Genomic DNA, 19431 nt, shown 5'->3' on the forward strand with positions numbered 1-19431 from the left:
GGGTTAATGCAAAAATATTATGTAAAAAAATCGTCCAATGTTACAGAAGATTCAAGTTCAGCGTCTTTTTCAAGATCTCCTTCTACACAAGGTATAGAGCCCCAACCATTGATTTCACAGTTTTCAAGTCCAGCAGCTGCTCTTTTACCTGACCCCTCTACAATATCTCAGTCAACAGTTTTATATGAGTTAACTGAACCAGCTCCATGTACTTCCCAAGATAATAATGAACAGTTAGAAAATGTTGATTCAACTTCTGAATATAATATTCCAGTTGAAGATGAAGCATCTATTAAATCGAAAGATGTATGTTGTATGTTGTATTGTATGTTGTATTGTATGTTGTATTTTTTGTGACCAAAAAACAAAAAAACATAAATCGAAAAGACTGCCTTTGTTTTTATCCGAAAAGAAAAATTTTCTATCAAAATTTAAGCTTAAAGATGAAAATACTACCGAGTTGATTAATATAGTCACAAATTATGCTCATCCAAAAATCTATTATCATCATATCTGTGAAGTGAACTTTTCTTATAAAATTACACAAAATAAAAATACATTAAAAAGTCAATGGCATGATCTTCGTGAGCATCATCAAGACGTATTTGATGAAATGTGTACGTTTATTAAAGAAAATATAATTGAAAAAGGAAAGATCTATTTTTTGACTTATCTTCACAGATATTACATGGATTTGTTTGAGGAAAGTGTAACAGAAAATTGTGAAGAAATTTCAGGAAATTTCACACCGCATAATTTAGAGGGTAAAATAATGAAAGTGTTTAGTAAAGATATTAAATTTTTCCCATTGGTAATAAAAAAATATCAGCTTCAAAGCACATAAGTAGTATCGACGACCAATCATTTCAAAATTTAAAAGACGAAGATATTTTAAACTCAGCTGCTTTGCTTTTAAGAAAATCTGTTTTGAATATCAAAACTGATAAACTGCCGCAAAATATTTCTGTCGAACATCTAAAAAAAGGAGAAGCATCAGCGCCTCAAGATTTATTAGATTTTTTTTTACTATGATTGCTGGTGGTAGTCGAAAGCGAAAACAAAATCGAAAATGCATTCGCCAAGTAAACTCTATTTGTGAAAATGTTGTGTACAGTATTCACAATGGAAAAATCAAAACATCAAAGCACATTATGCTAGGAATGTCATTAAAGAGCTTAACCAGTAGTCGAAAAATTATCGACATTATTCACAGATATGGACATTGCATCAGTTATCAAGGAATCGTAGAATTAGAAACAGAAGCAACTCATACATCCATTAAAAAATCTTCGTTATGTCCTGAAACAAGAAAAAAATCTCAACATTTTTCTACTGGTGTTGCGTACGATAATTTTGACTGGATCGTAGAAACAAAAAGTGGAAAAGATACGCTGCACGATACCGTTGGTATAATATACCAAAATTCAGATTATAGTACTACAGATGACTCAGTAACAATGGATCCATCGTCTTCCAGTGACATTATATCGAACTCGAGAAAAAGAAGACGGAGAACATTTGAGGCTATTTCCTTAGATGAAGTTCCATACCCTAAGAAACCACGTATGATGGATAATCTGCGACTATCAGTCCATGAAACTGAAAATTTGAACCCATCGAATTTACCATTATATGATGCAATCGATACAATCTGGATGGTGAGCCATGCTTTACGATTACCAAATGTGCCAATGTGGGTTAGTTTCAACTGCTCAATGAGTGACAATAATAGCTCAAAACAAATAGTTTCTTACTTGACTCCTATAAATGCATCACCTACCGATAGATCAGTAGTTTTAGAAACTATGAGACAAAGTCAGAGAATTTGTCAGGATGTACAGCAAACTTCTAATCAAGTGACTTACGACCTTGCAATAGCAAAAGTTGCCTTACAAATTCAATCCACCGAAAAACCAGCATTTGATAATTTATTCATACACTTGGAGCCTTTCCATATCATGATGGCTTATTTTAAAGCAGTAGTAAAAATTATAATTGATTGTGGCTTATCCAATATTATGGTTCAGAGTAATTTGCTAGCATCGGGCTCAGTAAATGGATTTTTGGAAGGAAAGCACTTCAATAGATGCAAAAGACTTCATCTTTTGATGGGATTGAGGTTGCAAGTTTTACATTTCAAGTCATTCTTAGAATTTAAAAACACTACGGTCACAGATGAAATGCTGGAAGAAATCACTCGGCTGCAAACTTCACCAATATCATCATTTAAAATTGAGAATGAAGAGCTTGAAGAATTACTGAATGAGTACAATATTTACAAGCAACAGACACTCAACGGCGAGTTTGGAAAAACACCACAGTTTTATATGATGTACATAAATCTGATACATTATTATTTAACTTTATCAAGAAGTATCCGCTCGGAAGATTTTGAATTATTCAAGTATGTGTTGCCAAAAATGACAAACTTATTTTTTATATGCAATCAACAAAATTATGCTCGCTGGTCAATTAAATACTACTCAAATTTGCTGAACGTCAACGAAACTCATCCTGATTTGTTAGAGCAATTTCAAGAAGGTTCTTTCGGTATTCAAAGAACTAATAATTCCTTTTCAAAGCAGCCAATTGACTTAGTATTGGAACAAACCATCAATGCAGATGCCGCAAGAAGACTTACAGGTATTTCATCTTCGAAAAAAAAATTTTTTTGTTCATTGCAAATTTTTCATTTTATTTAATAATATATTACCTAGTTAATTATGTCTAAAACTTCTTTTAATAAAACAAATAAATCTACCACAGAGTTGATTTTTATAATTTATAAATTAAAATTACAAGGTTATTTTCACCATTGTAATATTTATATTTGATATTTCAGGAATATTACAATTTACAAATTCAATTTCTGCACGACAACGATGGGCTCGGAGTCACGATTTGAGATCATCCGTAATCAGTCATGTTTATAAAGAGTAAGATTTACTAAAAGAACAAGATGTTACAGCTGAACTCAACAATCACAATATCAAACATAGTATCAATCAATTACAATCATTTATCGAGACTTTCGATGTTTTTATTAACCCATTTGACGTAGGAGTACCAAAGGAGTTGTTAATAAATATTTCATCGGGCAAAGCCGCATCAGAGCCTGTTGAACAATTTCTTCTTAATATTGAAAAAAATGGAGAAATTTAACCCAAATTGTTTATTGAAGAATGTGAAGCAGATATAAATAGATTTGAAAAGAGCATTAAAAGAACACCGTTACTCAATTTTTCTCAAGATTATTTGAAGAAGCAGAAAACAAAAGTTGCTGGTAAAATTCAAGAAGTGCGTGTTCAAAGAGATTTATTTGGACGTATGCTTAGCATATCTATGGATCATAAAATCGACATATCGAAAATTTTATCTTATCCTATAACTCCAGTGCCACTATCCATGTACCATTTTGATGGTGCCATTTATACAACTCAAAAATCTGCTTTAATGAAATCATTAGAGAGAAATATCGAACATTATCCACCATTATACGTGATGTATTAATTATTGACGGTATTTTTCTACTTCATACAATGAAAAGGGTGCCTAATACCTTTGGAAATATTTCCAAGGAAATGTTACAAATGGTAACACAATTAAATGCAAGTACATATGAAGTAATTTTCGATCAGTATTTTACACCCTCCATCAAAAATTATGAGAGATTAATACGACAGGAATGTACACAACTTGATTTTACTATAACCGGACCTGATCAAGTTCGACCTGCTGATTTTGCTAAAGAATTAAAAAACTCACGGTTTAAAGAAGAACTTGTCGACTTTTTTATTCTTTCTGCACTGGGCAAGTAATGAGATGATACCATTTATTGGCAATAAGCAGATTAATGTTAATTTCAGGCAATGTCATTATTTTATTGTCAATAATAATATGATAGAAGCTAATATAAATGAAGAATTATCGCGTCCACAGCACGAAGAAGCTGACACGAAAATAATTTATCATCTGTGCAACATTAATACCCAGGCAAACATTGTAGTTAAATGTTCTGATACTGACGTTGCAGTAATAATGCTAGGAAATATGCATCACATGAAACATGATAATTCACACGTTTGGATATTAACTGGTATTGGAAATAAGCAAAGATATGTAGAAATAACAAAAATCTATGAGCACTTGGGATCAACTCTATGTAGAAGTTTGCCAGGATTTCATGTTTTCACAGGGTGTGACTATAACCCTGCTTTCTTCAAGAGAGGAAAACAAAGACCTTTCAATATATTGAAAAAAAATGTAGAATATCAACAAGCGTTTCTCCAATTCGGTTAAGAAGAATTATTTACGGATTATGACACAAAACAAAAAGTATTCGATGTAATACAAAAATTTATTTGCGATGTTTACAATGTTCCCGGGATAATCGATGTGGATGCTGTCAGACTTCAACTTTTCATTATTACTTACACAGTATCTGTTGTGAATGAAGAAATAATAGGAAAAGCGTGAGAAACTTTGATTCATGTAATTTACCACCCTGTAAAAGTGAACTATTCCAACAATTCTGTCGAGCAAACTACATCGCAAGTATATGGAATAATGCACATACACAAAATTTACCTGATTTCAGTCCAGAGAATAATGGGTGGACATTGGATGAGAACCAATATCAATTTTACTGGTTCGATGGCGATCAGTTACCAAGTTTTGTCAGTGAATTACTCGAAAATGAATCAGGTATGTTAAGTTCACATCAAATTCATTTTTTATATGCACAGCAATCCATACCTTCAATAATGTTTTTTGTATTTTCAGAAGATTCGAACAAAGATAAAAACGATGATGACGACTTGAATATTGAAATTCAGTATTGGTTCGAGGATGAAAGTCGAAACTCATATGAAGCTAACTATGAAGATTGAGACTTAATTAAATAATAATGGAAGAAGATCATATTTTTACTGCATTTCTATATTTTTGTATAAATATAATAATAATAAATTGTCATTTAACTCAATAATTTGTTGTTGAAAACAAACCCTTTGTAGGCAAAAAAAATTAATTGTTTCGGGGAGCTTAATAAAAATTTTAATTGTGTCTGGGAGAATGTTTGGCCCTTCGGATTGGTCTGGCTGTACACAAAAGGTATTAAAATAGCCCCCCAAACATCATATATAAAGCAGAAGACTTCGAATATAACAAAAGTTCGGTAATTTTTTATGAGGTTTCAAGCGTCTGGGAGGAATTACCGCCCACAGAAACGGTCTGTCAATATGAAATATTCATTTTTAATAATATTCTATGTGACATATATAAAAATCAGCACTTCGAATTTAACAAAAGTAAGTTATGTTTTGTCTACCTTTTCTACCTGCTACCTGTGAACGGGCCGCCTAGTCAAACTAGTTAGTACACACACACTCTTAAATACATAGAAGAGTGTCTATACCGTAAAATTCGTTACTTCAAAAATAAGTAACGTCTTGGGGCCCTGGGATCTTAGACTATACCTCACAGATACCCGACGGAAAAACACAAACTAACTCAGCTAATACCTTGCAGAAAGCTGACGTAAAACCATCAGGCACTGTCCAATGTTTTCCGTTTGGAAGATTCATCGCAAGTAACTTCCTAAACTTTTTTTACCGGAACTTGGGCATATCCGGAATATAATTGGGGTGGAAAGTTTCCATTGGCCATCCTATTCATTACAAATGAAAAACGCAGATAGCTTGTTCCATCCTTGGTTATTAAAAATATTACAGTACTTTTCAAACAAGACAGACAAAAAATTCATATAATCTATATTTTTGAATGAAGGATCGTCCATTTCATCAAAACCTACAATTGTTTCAAGTAATGAGTCTCAATGTATTACTTTTTCCATATTATATTTCCAAAAATTAATTCAATTCTATCAAAAGTGTTCTTAATTCAATTTAGTATAATCACTGACTACTGAATTATATTGCAGATAACTTACGGTCGGGGAGTTCTAGTGAAAACCAAATCGAAACTATCGTAATCGCCTGCGGTATCTTTCTCTTGTAACTCTTTTTCATTTATAATGATGCCACTTTTTGGTTTCTTCAGCTCCAATTCCTCATCCGTCTGTGGATAGGGATACAACCAACTAGCAGTGGGAGTAACTCTTCTTGGGGTCACTTTAGCATGACTAGCACCCGGAGAAGGTACTTCGATCTAGTTTCAAGCAAAATAATAAAAAAGTTATATTGAAATACACCAAACAGTATTATGCAAAAATTAGCTATCGATTCAAAAGTGGAATATGAATTGTCATCGACGGAAAATCACAATGACGAATTCTGAACACTGTTATCAGTATTATACATAGATATATATATATATATATATATATATATATATATATATATATATATATATATATATATATATATATATATATATATATATATATAGATTATATATAGAAGTGTCATCGATAAATGTACGTAAAGACATTCATACGCTTATTTGATTCACTGTCAAGCATATGAATCTTGTTAAAATTCACAATATGAAAAACATCTGGAAGAAGAAAGAAAGCAATTAATTTCAAAATGAATGCTACCATTCATCTCCAAGTTGACCTGAAGATCAGATGAAGATGATCAAGATCAAGCTGAATCGACATCCGGCACCTATGGCAGTGGCAGATGACAGCCACTTTTAATGTCAATTGTCTATCTAAACCAGGGGTTCCCAACCTTTTTGCACCTGCTTACTGTTCAAGATCAAGTTGAATTGACATCCAACACCTATGGCAGTGGGAGATGACAGCCACTGTTAATGTCAATTGTCTATCTGGACCAGGGGTTCCCAACCTTTTTGCACCTGCGTACTGTTCAAGATCAAGTTGAATTAACATCCAGAACCTATGGAAGTGGCAGATAATGGCCACTATTAATGTCAATTGTCTATATAGGCCAGGTGTTACCAACGTTTTTGCACATGCGTAATAATTGACTTTTTGAAAAATTTTCGCATACCACCACACCTAAATATTTTAATGAACGTATAATATTTACTTTTATGAAAGTGTTCAAAGGCTTTCTGAATTAAATTTCCGAGAAAACTTTATATTTGATGGTTAGATATTTGTTTATTTAAACATGTTAATAATGAACGGGAAATGGTTTTGATTTTTAGTTATATTTATCACCCATAGGTCTTAAAACTTGGCACAAACTCAGCAAAAAATTAATCATCATACAAAATTTACTTTCATAGTCTTCAGTGAGGAATTGTTATTGTTTGCCTGTGATTGAAATATCAACATTAAGAGTGATGGAAGTCATCTTCACTGTTGAGTCTTCTTCAACACTTATTCTGCTTCCATGTTTATTTTTTATGTACAAGAGTTCAAAAAATCCACTCTCACACAAGTAACTCGTAACAAATGGTATCAAAAATAGCAGAGCTTGCTGGAAGATCAAAGCCGAATTAAATAATCTTTCATTGAACTATTTTCTGTACAATTGATAAAACTTTCTTTAAGTTCCAATCCATTTGATGAGGTTCTCGAAAAAGGATTCCTGATCTAGTCCATTTTTGAATAATCTTTAGAGAAATACCTCATAAAGTTTTTTTGAAAGCCTTTCAAGTGAACAATGATATCTGTAACCACATCTGGCATTGGAGATACTTCGTTTTCTTCAAAAAAATGATGTTAGAGTGGAAAATGTAGGTAAATTTTTCTTCTATAATTTCATGAACTACAACTCATGATTTGATCTCCACAAAGTTTGTGGATATCAAATCGTGAGTTGTAGTAGAAGTGAGTTGTAGAAGGATTTTCATCAAGTAACGGCCGAATCAATCAGAAAAACTCTTCTCCTGCATTTGTGAACAAAACAGGACCAACTTTTCTCGAAGGAGTTCATTTTGTCACTGGTTGTAAAAGCTTTGTTTGATGCCAGAAGTCACAAGTTCAGTGTGTTGTGTTTGTCCAAAATGTTGGCTAGATGAGCCAATCTTGACAACCATTCTTCATCAACAAACCATTTTTTCATGTCATGTTTTATTTCACTCACACTTCTGTATGCAGGAGTGGAGTCTTGAACTTGCCATCCATTTCTTCACACATCAAGGAAAATAATCTTGTGTTTAGAGTCCTGGCCTTTATGAAGTTAATAACTTTCACAGCATCTGATAGATCGGAGTTGATTTTCCGGCATACCTTCAGCAGCTAATGCTTCTCGATGGATGACACAATGCGTACTTTTGCACTCAGGAGCAACTTCTTCATTTCAGCTGCTAGCCCTGTCATAGACAGGGCTTTACCAGACATAGCTTTTGCCCCATCTATACACAAGCCGATACATTTTGACCAGGGAATGCCTACTTTGACCACATACTAAAAACAAGCAGCTGCGTTATGTTTGTAACATCGGTGCTGTCGTCAACTTGAAGTGCAAAACAAGTGCATTCTTGTTAAAGCTAGATGTTCCTTAATATTATTAGACATATTGACAATTTGTCTCTTTACTGAGTTTTTTGACAGTGGCATTTTTTGAATTTTATTGGCTGCCTTTTCTCCTAACACGGCTTGGACCATATCCATAGAGGCCGGCACTGAAAGCGTCTCACCGATTGAACGAGACTCTCCATCTTCGCAACTCTTAAATTAACAGGGTATGACGCCCTTATTAAGTTAGTGTCAGTATTGGATATTACTGGACTTTTATCCCAACACCAAACCGTTATTTTAACACCTCGACACGTGTTTCGATCGAAGAAAGAAATCCATCGTTTGAAGAAGTTTTTCAATACTGATATTTTTGATGCTCTGTTTGGAACCTTTGATGTAGTGAATATTACTAGGTTTTTTCCCCAATACCAAACCGTTATTTCAATACCTCGACACATGCTTCGATCACCAAGTGATCATCTTCAAGAGGAAGATCAAACTAACAGGCAGTTAGTTTGATCTTCCTCTTGAAGATGATCCATTGGTGATCGAAACACGTGTCGAGGTGGTAAAATAACTCCAGTAATATTCATTACTACACCAAAGGTTCCAAACAGTGCATCACAAGTACTTTGGTGTAGAAATAAATATTAAGATTAATAAAAGAATAATCTTTCTCTTGAAGATAATCAAGAGGAAACCGTTATTTTAACACCAAGTAAGAAGGAATAATTTTCCTCTTGAAGATGATCATTTGATGATCGCAACACGTGTCGAGGTGTTAAAATAACGGTTTGGTGTTGGGATAAAATTCCAGTAATATTCATTACTACACCAAAGGTTCCAAACAGTGCATCAGTAATATCAGTATTGACAAACTTCTTCAAACATTGGATTTCTTTCTTTAAACAATTATATTTTCCATTAAAAAAATCATTTTGCTTATCAGTCAAATCAGGGTGCTTAGTATACTAATATCGCATCAGTAAAGAAGGCTTTATGTTTTGTTTAGAAAGTGTTTCAAGACAACACACATACACACAACACATTGAGAAATAGGAATGTCACTGGTTTCAGTCCCTGGCTTCACTATAAAACTGTATTGTAAATAGCTTTCATCGTATTTACGATTGGCTAGTGATTTAGGTTTTTTAGTACAATCCTTTGGAGTAAAAGAGGACGTCAGAAATCTCTTCATAGTTCAGTTTTCTTAGACGAAATCACAATTAATTATCACAACACCCACAACGAACCATTACAACAGCATATAAACATTTCACAATCACTGGCCATATTGTGAGGCGGAAGAATGTACGCGTACCGCCGATTGCGAACCCCTGATCTAGCCACTTATTTTGAACTATTTTTTCTATATATTTACGTCCTGCGTGAATAAAATAATTTATAATGCAATGAATGTTTGAAAGACAAACTGGATAGAAAAAAGTTATTGGTGTACAATTCAAAGTTCATATGAAAGTAGTTGTTTTGAAACTACTTTTTCTTCCGTGAAATTCAAATATGAATGAATCGCCACCGAGACGGCGCTATCAACTTTTTTTTCAAACAAAGGGGTCCTGTAACATTTCGTATGAAAGGTATTTCCATTCTTCTGAAATGAATGTTCATTGGAAAGAGAAATCAATCAATAACATCTTTTGCAATGGGTAATTTTAACCCCTTTATTTTTCTCTCATACTTGAAAAAAAATCATTTGAACTGATTCACACAATGTTTTCCTTGAACCAACTGATAGTAAAACAGTCTATTTTCGAACTCATTCCAAACATTTGGAAATGTTTTTGGGGTAATGTTAACACAAGTTTAGGTAATCCCATCTCTAACTTCCCGTATCGCATAGGTTGTGAAAACTCTCTAATAAATATAGCTCCAGAGGAAAAAATCGATAGGAATCAAATCCGGTGAACGAGCAGGTCATTTCAATGGAATAGGTCCACCAATCCACATGCATATTCAAACAAACATCTTGTTGAAAAACAACTGGATTTTTGAATTGATGTTGATTATTGCCATAATTTCTTGAATCCGTAGGTGAATGACACGAAGTTTACAAATATAAATAACTAGTCAGATTTTCTTCTGAATATATGGGACCAACAATATGATGTTCCCATATAACTTATCCAAACATTTATTTTCTCAAGAGTTTGTGTGGGATCGTCTCGAAATATTCAAAGGTATATATCTGACCGATATCACGCATTTTGGAGATTGACATTTCCGTTGAAGAAAAAAATTAATTCGCCACGTAAACAAATACTCTTCATGCAGTTTCTATTTGCAATGAAACGTTCGCACATCAACTCACAAAACCGCATTCTTCTGCCTGGGTCATCACCCTTCAATTCCAGTTATATTTCAGTTATTAAGTGTCACACTTATGTCTTCTGAAGTATTTCCTGACGATAGTTGTAGAGGCATCATTTCTACGAGCAACTGCAGGAAGTTATTTACTACATACTGTTTCTCTCTGAGATAGATTTTCTGCGAGTTCCTCTAGTTCTAAGTATATTTCCAGTGGTTGAAATATTTCGACCAATTTCCTGAGATATCTTCTACACATCGCATCACTTTGATATCTTGCTTTCTGCCCCATAATTCATTTTCGTGAAAAATTTCTTTTTTAAACATATTACAAATTTTGATAACTCTGATAACTAATTTTGGAGCTACTTCGACCCTCTTTTAGCGAAGTATAAAAAAAACCCTTTCGATTTGAAAAAAGTCGAAAGCACCCTCTCTACAACGAGTCATGTTACACCATTGGATTCTTTAAATCAACAGTACCAAAAATGTCTCCCTTTCATACAAATCAAGTCCAGCTTTGATATCTTGCTTCAAGCAAAAGTTGAGATGGTCTCAGCTATTCACGTCCTCACTGCAGATATCGAATTGAAGGGTTCTAGGGGAGAGAGAAATGGCTGGAAACATACATCGGAACCACCACAAAATCCATGGGAACAAGGCAGTAGAATATGGAAACCCATTCTAAGAAGTTCAAGAATAGCAAACAGCATGACAGGGCAGGTAGGAAAGGGTCAACGAATGTGATTGACAATCGACCAAATCCAGGTGCATGTATTATTACATCAGACTACCTGAATCAAAATAAACATTCTTCACGTAATTTACCAAAGCCAGGTAAAGGTATTAGCACACCAAACTATCTGAGGAGTCAACATAAATACGCATTACGCAGCCGTAATATCCAGTCATTGTAGATATAAACTAATCATGAAGTTGGTATTTGAATTATGGATTGTAATACATAGTTCTGAGCCCCCAAAAAAGTCTTCGGTAGACATTTTCGATACTTTAATGTATGTTATGGAACTGGCCGATACTTGATGAGAATCCATAGCATATTCAAGAAATACTTGAATTTTCACAGTTTTCAGCAGTTTCACAAAAACGCAACACGTGTTTCGCTATACAATAGCTTCTTCAGTCGTGTTGATGCTTCAATAGTATGAATGGTCTATAGTTCATGTCTTCAATGATCGTATGTCCAAAATTTGATGCTTTTTTCAAGGACAAATCACAAGCACTACAAGAAAATCCTCAAAGCGCTCTCAGACCGGTGCCTGTGCGAAAGTATCGATTCACATTGGATTCGAATCGCTGGAGATTAATTCCATTTGGAAAAACGTTTACAGGAAGTGGAGAACGCAGTTCCCCAGATGGAAGAGTTCTTAAACAGTGAAGTTCGAGGTGTACTGAGTTGAACCTCAAAACGATGAGCAGCCACAGTCCGTCGCGTATTTCTGATATGTATCGCTCTTGGTGGAATCAAATGTACCAAGTCACTTGAACACTTCCCGTGAAAGTATCTATAGAAGAGAGACAAATCTCCAACCTTTCTCCGATGTTCCAGGCTATCAAGGTTACACGTGATGTTCGCGTCTCCAATCAGGTGCAAATTCAGGGTATGTTTGGGGGCAGAGCTCCATACATGAGAACAATACTCCAAAGAAGGTCTGATTCGAGCTTCATAAAGCATATTGGTGTCCGTTTTAACCTCCAACAAACTTATCAAAGCAGAAAGCGGAATTGTCTGACCTGACATTATTATATCCGGTTTGAAGACATTTATCTTCTTGGAGAAAACCGATGCCTGGGTTTTTGTGGCATTGAATTGAACCTAGTTACTTTCACCCCAATTCGAAATTACTTCTAGATCCTCATTAAGATTTACAACCTCCTGCTACCGGTGAAGACGCGTCTCCGTAGTCTGGAGTATCCTGGAATCCAAATGGAATGACGAGCCAAGAATGCTGTAGTCAGCAAAGCAATATATTGGATTATTGGTTTTTTCCAATAAGTTGCTAATGAGAAATGCCAACATCATGTAGCGAAATATCAAAAAAAAATAAGAATCGATGCGAGGCCGATATTCTTAAAACAATATTATCAATAAAAAGTAATATAGCAAAATGCACTTATGTTTTATCGTGATAAATTCCACTACTCACTTTCAAATTAACTTTTTTAGAAGAGCTTGGCTTTGGAACATCAACTGATCGGAGCTTACAAAATTTTTTCGAAGTATTAGCTCTTCTCTTTTCGAAAAATTTCTGCACTCTCTTGGTCCTTCGCAAAATATATTCAGGTCTTGGTCCATATCCAGGATATTTTCCTTCATTGACATACTGAAGATCGATTCTTGTACTATGAACATAATGAAAAGAAAAAAGGTTTAGGAATCACACGTTGAAAGGTAAGACCTCGTTAGTCCTCAACTCGCACAAGTTTCTCAACTTCTGAGAGTTGTCGTTCGTATAGGGCGACAGCTGATTAACGGAAAAATATATTTTTCACACAGATTTTAAATGTGTGACTCTCTAATTGAAAAATATAGTATCTCTCTTTTACCAATATGAAGGTAATTTAAATTTTGTGATATATAAAAAATAAAAAACCAAGAAAAATGCAGTTGGGATGAATAAAAGGTTGCAAGGAATTGAAAATTGATTTTTGATATTTAGAAGAACTTATGGAGTGAAATATTGTCTTGAAAAGTGTTTTCATCGGTTTCAATAATAGTTGTTTTGTCTTGTGGATTTCTCACCTCACTGAAGGTTCAATTTTCGAACTCGTGATGCTGTCTTTCTTTGATGCAACGTTCCTCAATTTTCTGACAGCATCTTTCTTTTTTTGTTCTTTAACAGGATCTTTAGGGGATGTAGCTTTAGCAGACTCAAAAATACTTTGTTTAACTGAAGCCGAAATATTTGCTAATTCTTCATTCCTGAAAAAACCATGTGGAGTTACATTTTAAAAACATTGATGGATAAATTAACTCATTTTCCTTTTTGTTTTTATCTTCCGAAGTGATATTTCTCCTTCCAGAGCTCTTAGAAGATCTTTTCCCAGATGGTTTTTGTTTATCTTCTGATTCTAATTGTTTACCTTGTTTTTCTTTATCCATATTTTCACAAAAAATTTGTCCTCTTTGGAAAATGTATTGCTGGAGAAATTCGGAAAATTTATCTTTCGCGTTTTGACAGAAACAGATAATTTATTGTAGTGTCAACAGTCAACAAAAAAGTGACAACTCCTTTTCAGTGTATAGCAAAATTTCAGTGATATTTTCTCAAATTATCTAATGAAACAGCAAAACATGGCGTAAGTATTTCTTCTGTCGATGGAATTTTCTTTATAGTGAGTATTTTATTCGTATAGTTCTGCAAAAAAACGTCGGACGCCCAGAAAGACCAAAAAGCCCAAACCAAGGCCTAAGATTGAATATCCACCAGTTCCGACTAAAAAATGGATACCACCGGATAAAAGAGCAAAGAAACCTAAACCTCCACCTCTCTATACTAAACCGGAGGGAATCACACAGAAGTTGAAAATATCCAGTTTGAAAAAAATTTGGCATGACTATAGAATAATCGGACGTACTGCTATTCTACTTGGGAACTTCAGTCAGACACATAAGAAATATTCTTTCAAAACAAATGGTTATCAAGGTGAGTGATTATGTTTAATATAACTTGAGATTCCGGGCTGATAAGGAGTATAGGAAAAATTGTTGTTGAATATAGCTAACAGTATTTACAGTATCTATCATTACAATGGTCAATAGTGTTGTCACATGAACACGTTTTTTGTTTATGTTGGCCTACCCCCATTGTAAATATATAATAATTTTGTTTCAATCACATCCAGTTTTTTTGTGATAGCTATATTGAATGAATTCATTTAGGGGGCTATATAACTATTGCATCAGGTAACATACATCTTATTTTCGTTAGATACATCACAAATATGCAACGAAAGTGTTCTACTAACCCCATTAATTGAACAGTGCTATTAAGAATATTTTGGATTTACTGTGCAGCATCAAGATAAATTCTGGGTCCCAGATAAAAGGCATTACAACAAAGTCCAAACTTACTATCCAGTATACAAACTTGTCTTCGGCCAACAGACCCATCCTACATAGCGCCGAACTGCTTGTGCCGAAGCCTCTAAATCGATTCCAGTCCGGAAGAACTTGTTCGCATGAGGAATATGAAGATATTGATCCAAGTTATGAAACGCAAACTTCAAAAGAACCGCACTTATCGACACAAAGTTATTGAAACGAAAAAGTCACTATTAAAATAAAAGGTGGCTCGGTCTGATGAAAAGATTCTTAAAAGCTATGCGCAAAGATGCAAAAATTAAAGGGAAAATATTTGTAGGCTAACAAATACGACAACTTATAAAAGATAAGAGCTCTAAAGAAAAACTGAATGATCAGGAAAAAATCGTCTGGAAATGTTTTGTGAGTCTGGTCTAAAATTTCCTAGAAAGTCATAAACGGAAAACACAAAGACTTAATAGAGGAACTAATAATGTCAGATGAAAATAAAAATACGTATGTTTGACTCTCATCTAGATTTGGGTGCTGTGAGTAACGAACAAGGGAAGAGATTCCATCAGGGCATTTACTTAATAGAGAAGCGTTATCAATGGGAATGGAGTCCAGGAATGCTAGCAGATTATTGTTGGAAACTTAGGAGGGACCTATCAGGAGACAAATATTCACGAAAATCATAAATATTTATTGTACATTAAGTAATAATGTCTCTGAGTGTAGTTGATTTTTGTAATTTTCACCAAAATATATGCTTTGATGTCAAGAGAAAACCTGTTGTGTCAAATATTTCTCATTGATACAATATTGGTTAGTGGCCCTAGTAGATTCAAAGTTTGATATAAGTTTTCATGTGACAAAAAACAGTTAAAATTTTGTTGACCAGTGTTACCATATTTGATCGAATGGGCGTGGTTTGACTATGAATAGGAAGCAAAATTGCAGATTCAATTCATTTATGATACTGCGGTTAGTGTTCTGTTCAATCCATTCGAACGTTTTTTGAAAAAATATGAATGTTTACATTTCAAAAATGATGATAAAGGTTCGTGGACTTGATGTTCTGTTTTTTACCCATCTGTACACAACACTAGGGCACCTGAGAAATAAAGACCTTTGGCTTTCACTTCACGATATTTATTCACTTTCCCCATATTTATACAAAAAAATGTGGGCAACTTTCAGAGGATTGAAGAAAGCAATTATGTTTAAAGTGAACTCTTCGAAAAAATGTGTAGATCATGCATATAAAATACTTTCAGACATATAAACTTGCTTTCTTCCTTCATTTGGAAGTTTTCCACATTTTTTTGTACAAATTAGGAGAAGTGAAAGCCAAAAGCTTTTTTCTTCAGCAACTTCAGATATTAAAAAGACCTATTGATGCTGTTTTGTGTGGAATATAACATAGGTGGTTGAATTTGACCGATTGCATGATTTATGTTAGCTTTGAGGACCGCTGTGGTTTGTGGCTTATTTGCATACACCTGCGACTTAGGAAAACCCCACGAGAAAAAGTCTAACGGGGTCAAATCACACCTTCAGGTGAGATGATCATGCCGTCAAATCGCACGTGCAGAATATCCAATGTGGCATGAGCTGTGTAACATGTAGTACCGTCCTGTTGTAACCACATCTTGCTGATGTCCAGGTAATCCAAATGAAGTTGGAAGTCATCGACCTATAGTGCTAGCTGTTGACAGTGATGGCTCGGCCAACGTCGTTGCCAAAGAAATATGGACTGATGACATCACCAGCCCAAAATTCATACCAAACAGTGACTTTTTCGGGATGCGTTGGAAACTCATGTGGATTGGAATCGTTTCGAATTTTGTCTGTTCACGTACATATTTATCCAGAAATGGTCCAGAGCCCATTCAGCGAACACTCGACTTCGTCTATGGTCGTTTACCTTCAGTTCCCTGGTCAGTTGAAATTTGTATGGGTGCAGACTCAAGTCACGATGCAGAATTTGTTGTGGTCTATGAAAGGCTGACGCGAAATTGACTGCCTCGGATTCTCCTGCACACTTTCAGGTGTCGTTCCCGCTGGAGCGATACGATAAGCGATGCAACATGAGCAATATTTTATCTTACCGGTTTTGCTTACCGGTACTTGCAAAAGAGGAAACATGAATCTAGAAAATACTTGGTACACGCATTTAATGTTTAATATCAAACACAGTTCAGCAGTGGTTTCCCGTGAGCTCTCTCAACATGAACAGAGATTTGGAGTTTTAGAGAATGAACTCAAATAGTTACCATGTTTTATTGAGATTGGTGTCAAGAGAACTGGAGAAGCACATGTTCTTCTCCACCAATTTCACGAAGGAAATAGAGGATTGCACGTCTTCTTGCTGACCCAACATGAAAGTGTCGAACAATATCCTCTGTTCAAGCGACCCGTCAGCTGTGTCCCTCTCACCGACTCGACTCTGATAACTATCGGTGTAGTATCACGATCACTCCAGTGTGCACTAGATTAGTTACTTTCATTATGTATGCACGACTATGAGTGATCGGTTTCAAATCAGGATCGTATTGCGTATCGAATCACCTGTTGCATCGCTTATCGTATCGTTTCAGTGAGAACCACGCCTCAAAGCCAGCGGCGATGTTTTTGGCTGAAAGACGGGTGTTGGTCGACCGTACGAGTGGACTCAAATCATCCACCACATTGCGAATATTCCTCTCGGTAGGACGATTATGGCGACCGTAAAATGAGCGACGCGCGCGGTACGTTGTTCGAACGAAACACCCATTTTGATAAAAAAATTATTTGCACGTATTGTTCAATGCTATATCCGTCTATGGTGATTTGGCCAAACAAACTGAATGAATGACAACTAATTTGACAGGTGTAGCTTCAACAAGATGGCCGTTATTAATAATCAAAGTTCGAAAGTCTCTGTTGAAAGGCGCTGTATTATTCATGAAAATGATGTGTAATGTACTTCAACAAATGGAAGCGTACTGAAAAAACTATTTTTGTAAGAATTACTTCAACTCTGAATCTATGGTTTCGTTCACTGAAATATAAATCAATTCACCTACATAGAAATCATTACTGATGACAGAAGGTTTCTTCTCCGATAGTTTCTTATCAATAAAAAAATAATGAAATTTTTCATTTGTAAAACATTTCACACACTCATATGTAATGATCTGACAGTCATTGAAATATGATCAATTTCATCATTTGATCTTTTACGATGTTGAAACTGTTAGTGCTCACTTTGCCTCTTGAATCTTGTACCACAAAATTTTTTGAAATATTTTCTGATTAACTTTCATTGCCATTCGGATTATTTTCAATAAACGAAGCTAGGGAGAAATCTGTGGTATCAGGAAACTCAGTTATATCATACAAATTTTGTTGGGGAAACAATATTTCATAAAGACTTTGAGAAGGAGAAGTAGTGCCAAGAATGTATGCACCAATTTTTTTCTGAATTGCAATGCTAATTCGTTGTATCAAAAATGATCTTGCTCTAGAAATGCCTGTTACTGTAATTAGTTTTCGGCCAGTATCTGTGAAAAAATCGGGAAGCCAAGGAACCAAAGCTACCGAATGTTTAAATGGCAATTGGATAGAAAATATATCGATCTTTGAGACAATTGTATTTATCTTGTTCCATTTTTCCAGCATATTCAGCGGCTCCACCAGTAGTTCGCGAAATTGAATTGAGATGAGAGCAAGACAAGGTATTAATAAAGGTGGAGTTCCATACCAAAGGTTTTTCATGTCTCCAAGGAATGAGAGACATTCCATCATGTAGAGTAGAGAGGGTGGGTGTAGACCCACAGCACTTAGGCCACATGTGACCCATTGTACATCCTCCCGAGGAGTTGCCCTCCTAGACCATCGTCCATCCTTTCCTTTCCAGGAAGGTGGACAGGTCACTAGGAGACATCTCCTTTATATTGGCAGGTGTAGGCCAAGACTCGCTGAACACACATTCTCTTTGGCAACCTCGAGGTGTCTCACGCTGGCCTCCGCGAAGGTTTAGGAAGATGCAGCGACATTATTGTCATTGCGCGGCTTCTTCTTTAACCTTCTTGGGGTTCCCTCCGTGGAGGTGCACACGTGAGGGAGTTTCCCGAAGGGTCAGCCGGTTCCTTGCCTTTATTCAAGGCGGAGCTTTTGGCGTCCGCCGTAGGAAGTGACCTTGCTCTTGAAAGTGAAGTGGGGGAGGAGGAGGGTGCACTCTAATTGCTGCCACTCCTGCCTCTTTCGATCTCTTTCTCATTTTGGCTTTGGCGCCGTAAATGCGCTGACGCCCTGGCCTTTGTATTATATCACGAGGTGATCTGCCATGTCCAGCCTTATTCCAAGTGGTAGATTGGTGTGGATATTTCTATTCATCCCCATCCACCGCCTTAGATTGGGGTGTGCACTTCTGTCCAGCCTCGGGATTGGTTTTTGTATTTTTTATTTCTGTTTTTGTGTTGTTTCTTTCATGTGTGTTCCCACGAGTAGCAAGGGAAGAGTTAGTCACCTCTTGCAGAGCCCCGCATTACCTGAGGTAGACTGATTACAATGAGGTTTCGGCCAGTTCCCCAAGGGGATCATTCGTGACCGGATATCACCCTCCGGCCATTCAGCTGTCGGCACGATTCCCTACACATTAGCTTGGGTAGGCTGGTCC

The 19431-nt window shown here is 35.5% G+C and overlaps 2 protein-coding genes across 3 annotated transcripts in view; one reads left to right on the top strand and one right to left on the bottom strand.

Annotated features, from left to right (window-relative positions):
* Positions 1 to 13851, bottom strand: part of LOC111512305 (uncharacterized) — a 105215-nt gene extending 91364 nt beyond the window's left edge. For both annotated transcript variants that reach the window (XM_074183588.1, XM_074183587.1), the window contains exons 1-4: positions 13720 to 13851; positions 13488 to 13667; positions 12892 to 13087; positions 5951 to 6168 (exon numbers count right to left, since the gene is read on the bottom strand). In XM_074183588.1, the coding sequence (XP_074039689.1) occupies positions 5951 to 6168; positions 12892 to 13087; positions 13488 to 13667; positions 13720 to 13847 (722 nt within the window). In that variant the 5' untranslated portion in view covers positions 13848 to 13851. The remainder of the gene's footprint in view (positions 1 to 5950; positions 6169 to 12891; positions 13088 to 13487; positions 13668 to 13719) is intronic.
* Positions 13852 to 13905: 54 nt separating this feature from the next.
* LOC111510012 (uncharacterized) overlaps positions 13906 to 19431 on the top strand; it is an 88764-nt gene continuing 83238 nt past the window's right edge. Inside the window, exons 1-2 of the mRNA XM_074183584.1 lie at positions 13906 to 14044; positions 14102 to 14391. Of these exons, the coding sequence (XP_074039685.1) occupies positions 14025 to 14044; positions 14102 to 14391 (310 nt within the window). The 5' untranslated portion in view covers positions 13906 to 14024. The remainder of the gene's footprint in view (positions 14045 to 14101; positions 14392 to 19431) is intronic.

Source organism: Leptinotarsa decemlineata, unplaced genomic scaffold (genome assembly GCF_025532065.1).
Source record: "Leptinotarsa decemlineata unplaced genomic scaffold, Ldec_3_MD MMD2_tig00026340_RagTag_RagTag, whole genome shotgun sequence".
Lineage (NCBI taxonomy): Eukaryota > Metazoa > Arthropoda > Insecta > Coleoptera > Chrysomelidae > Leptinotarsa > Leptinotarsa decemlineata.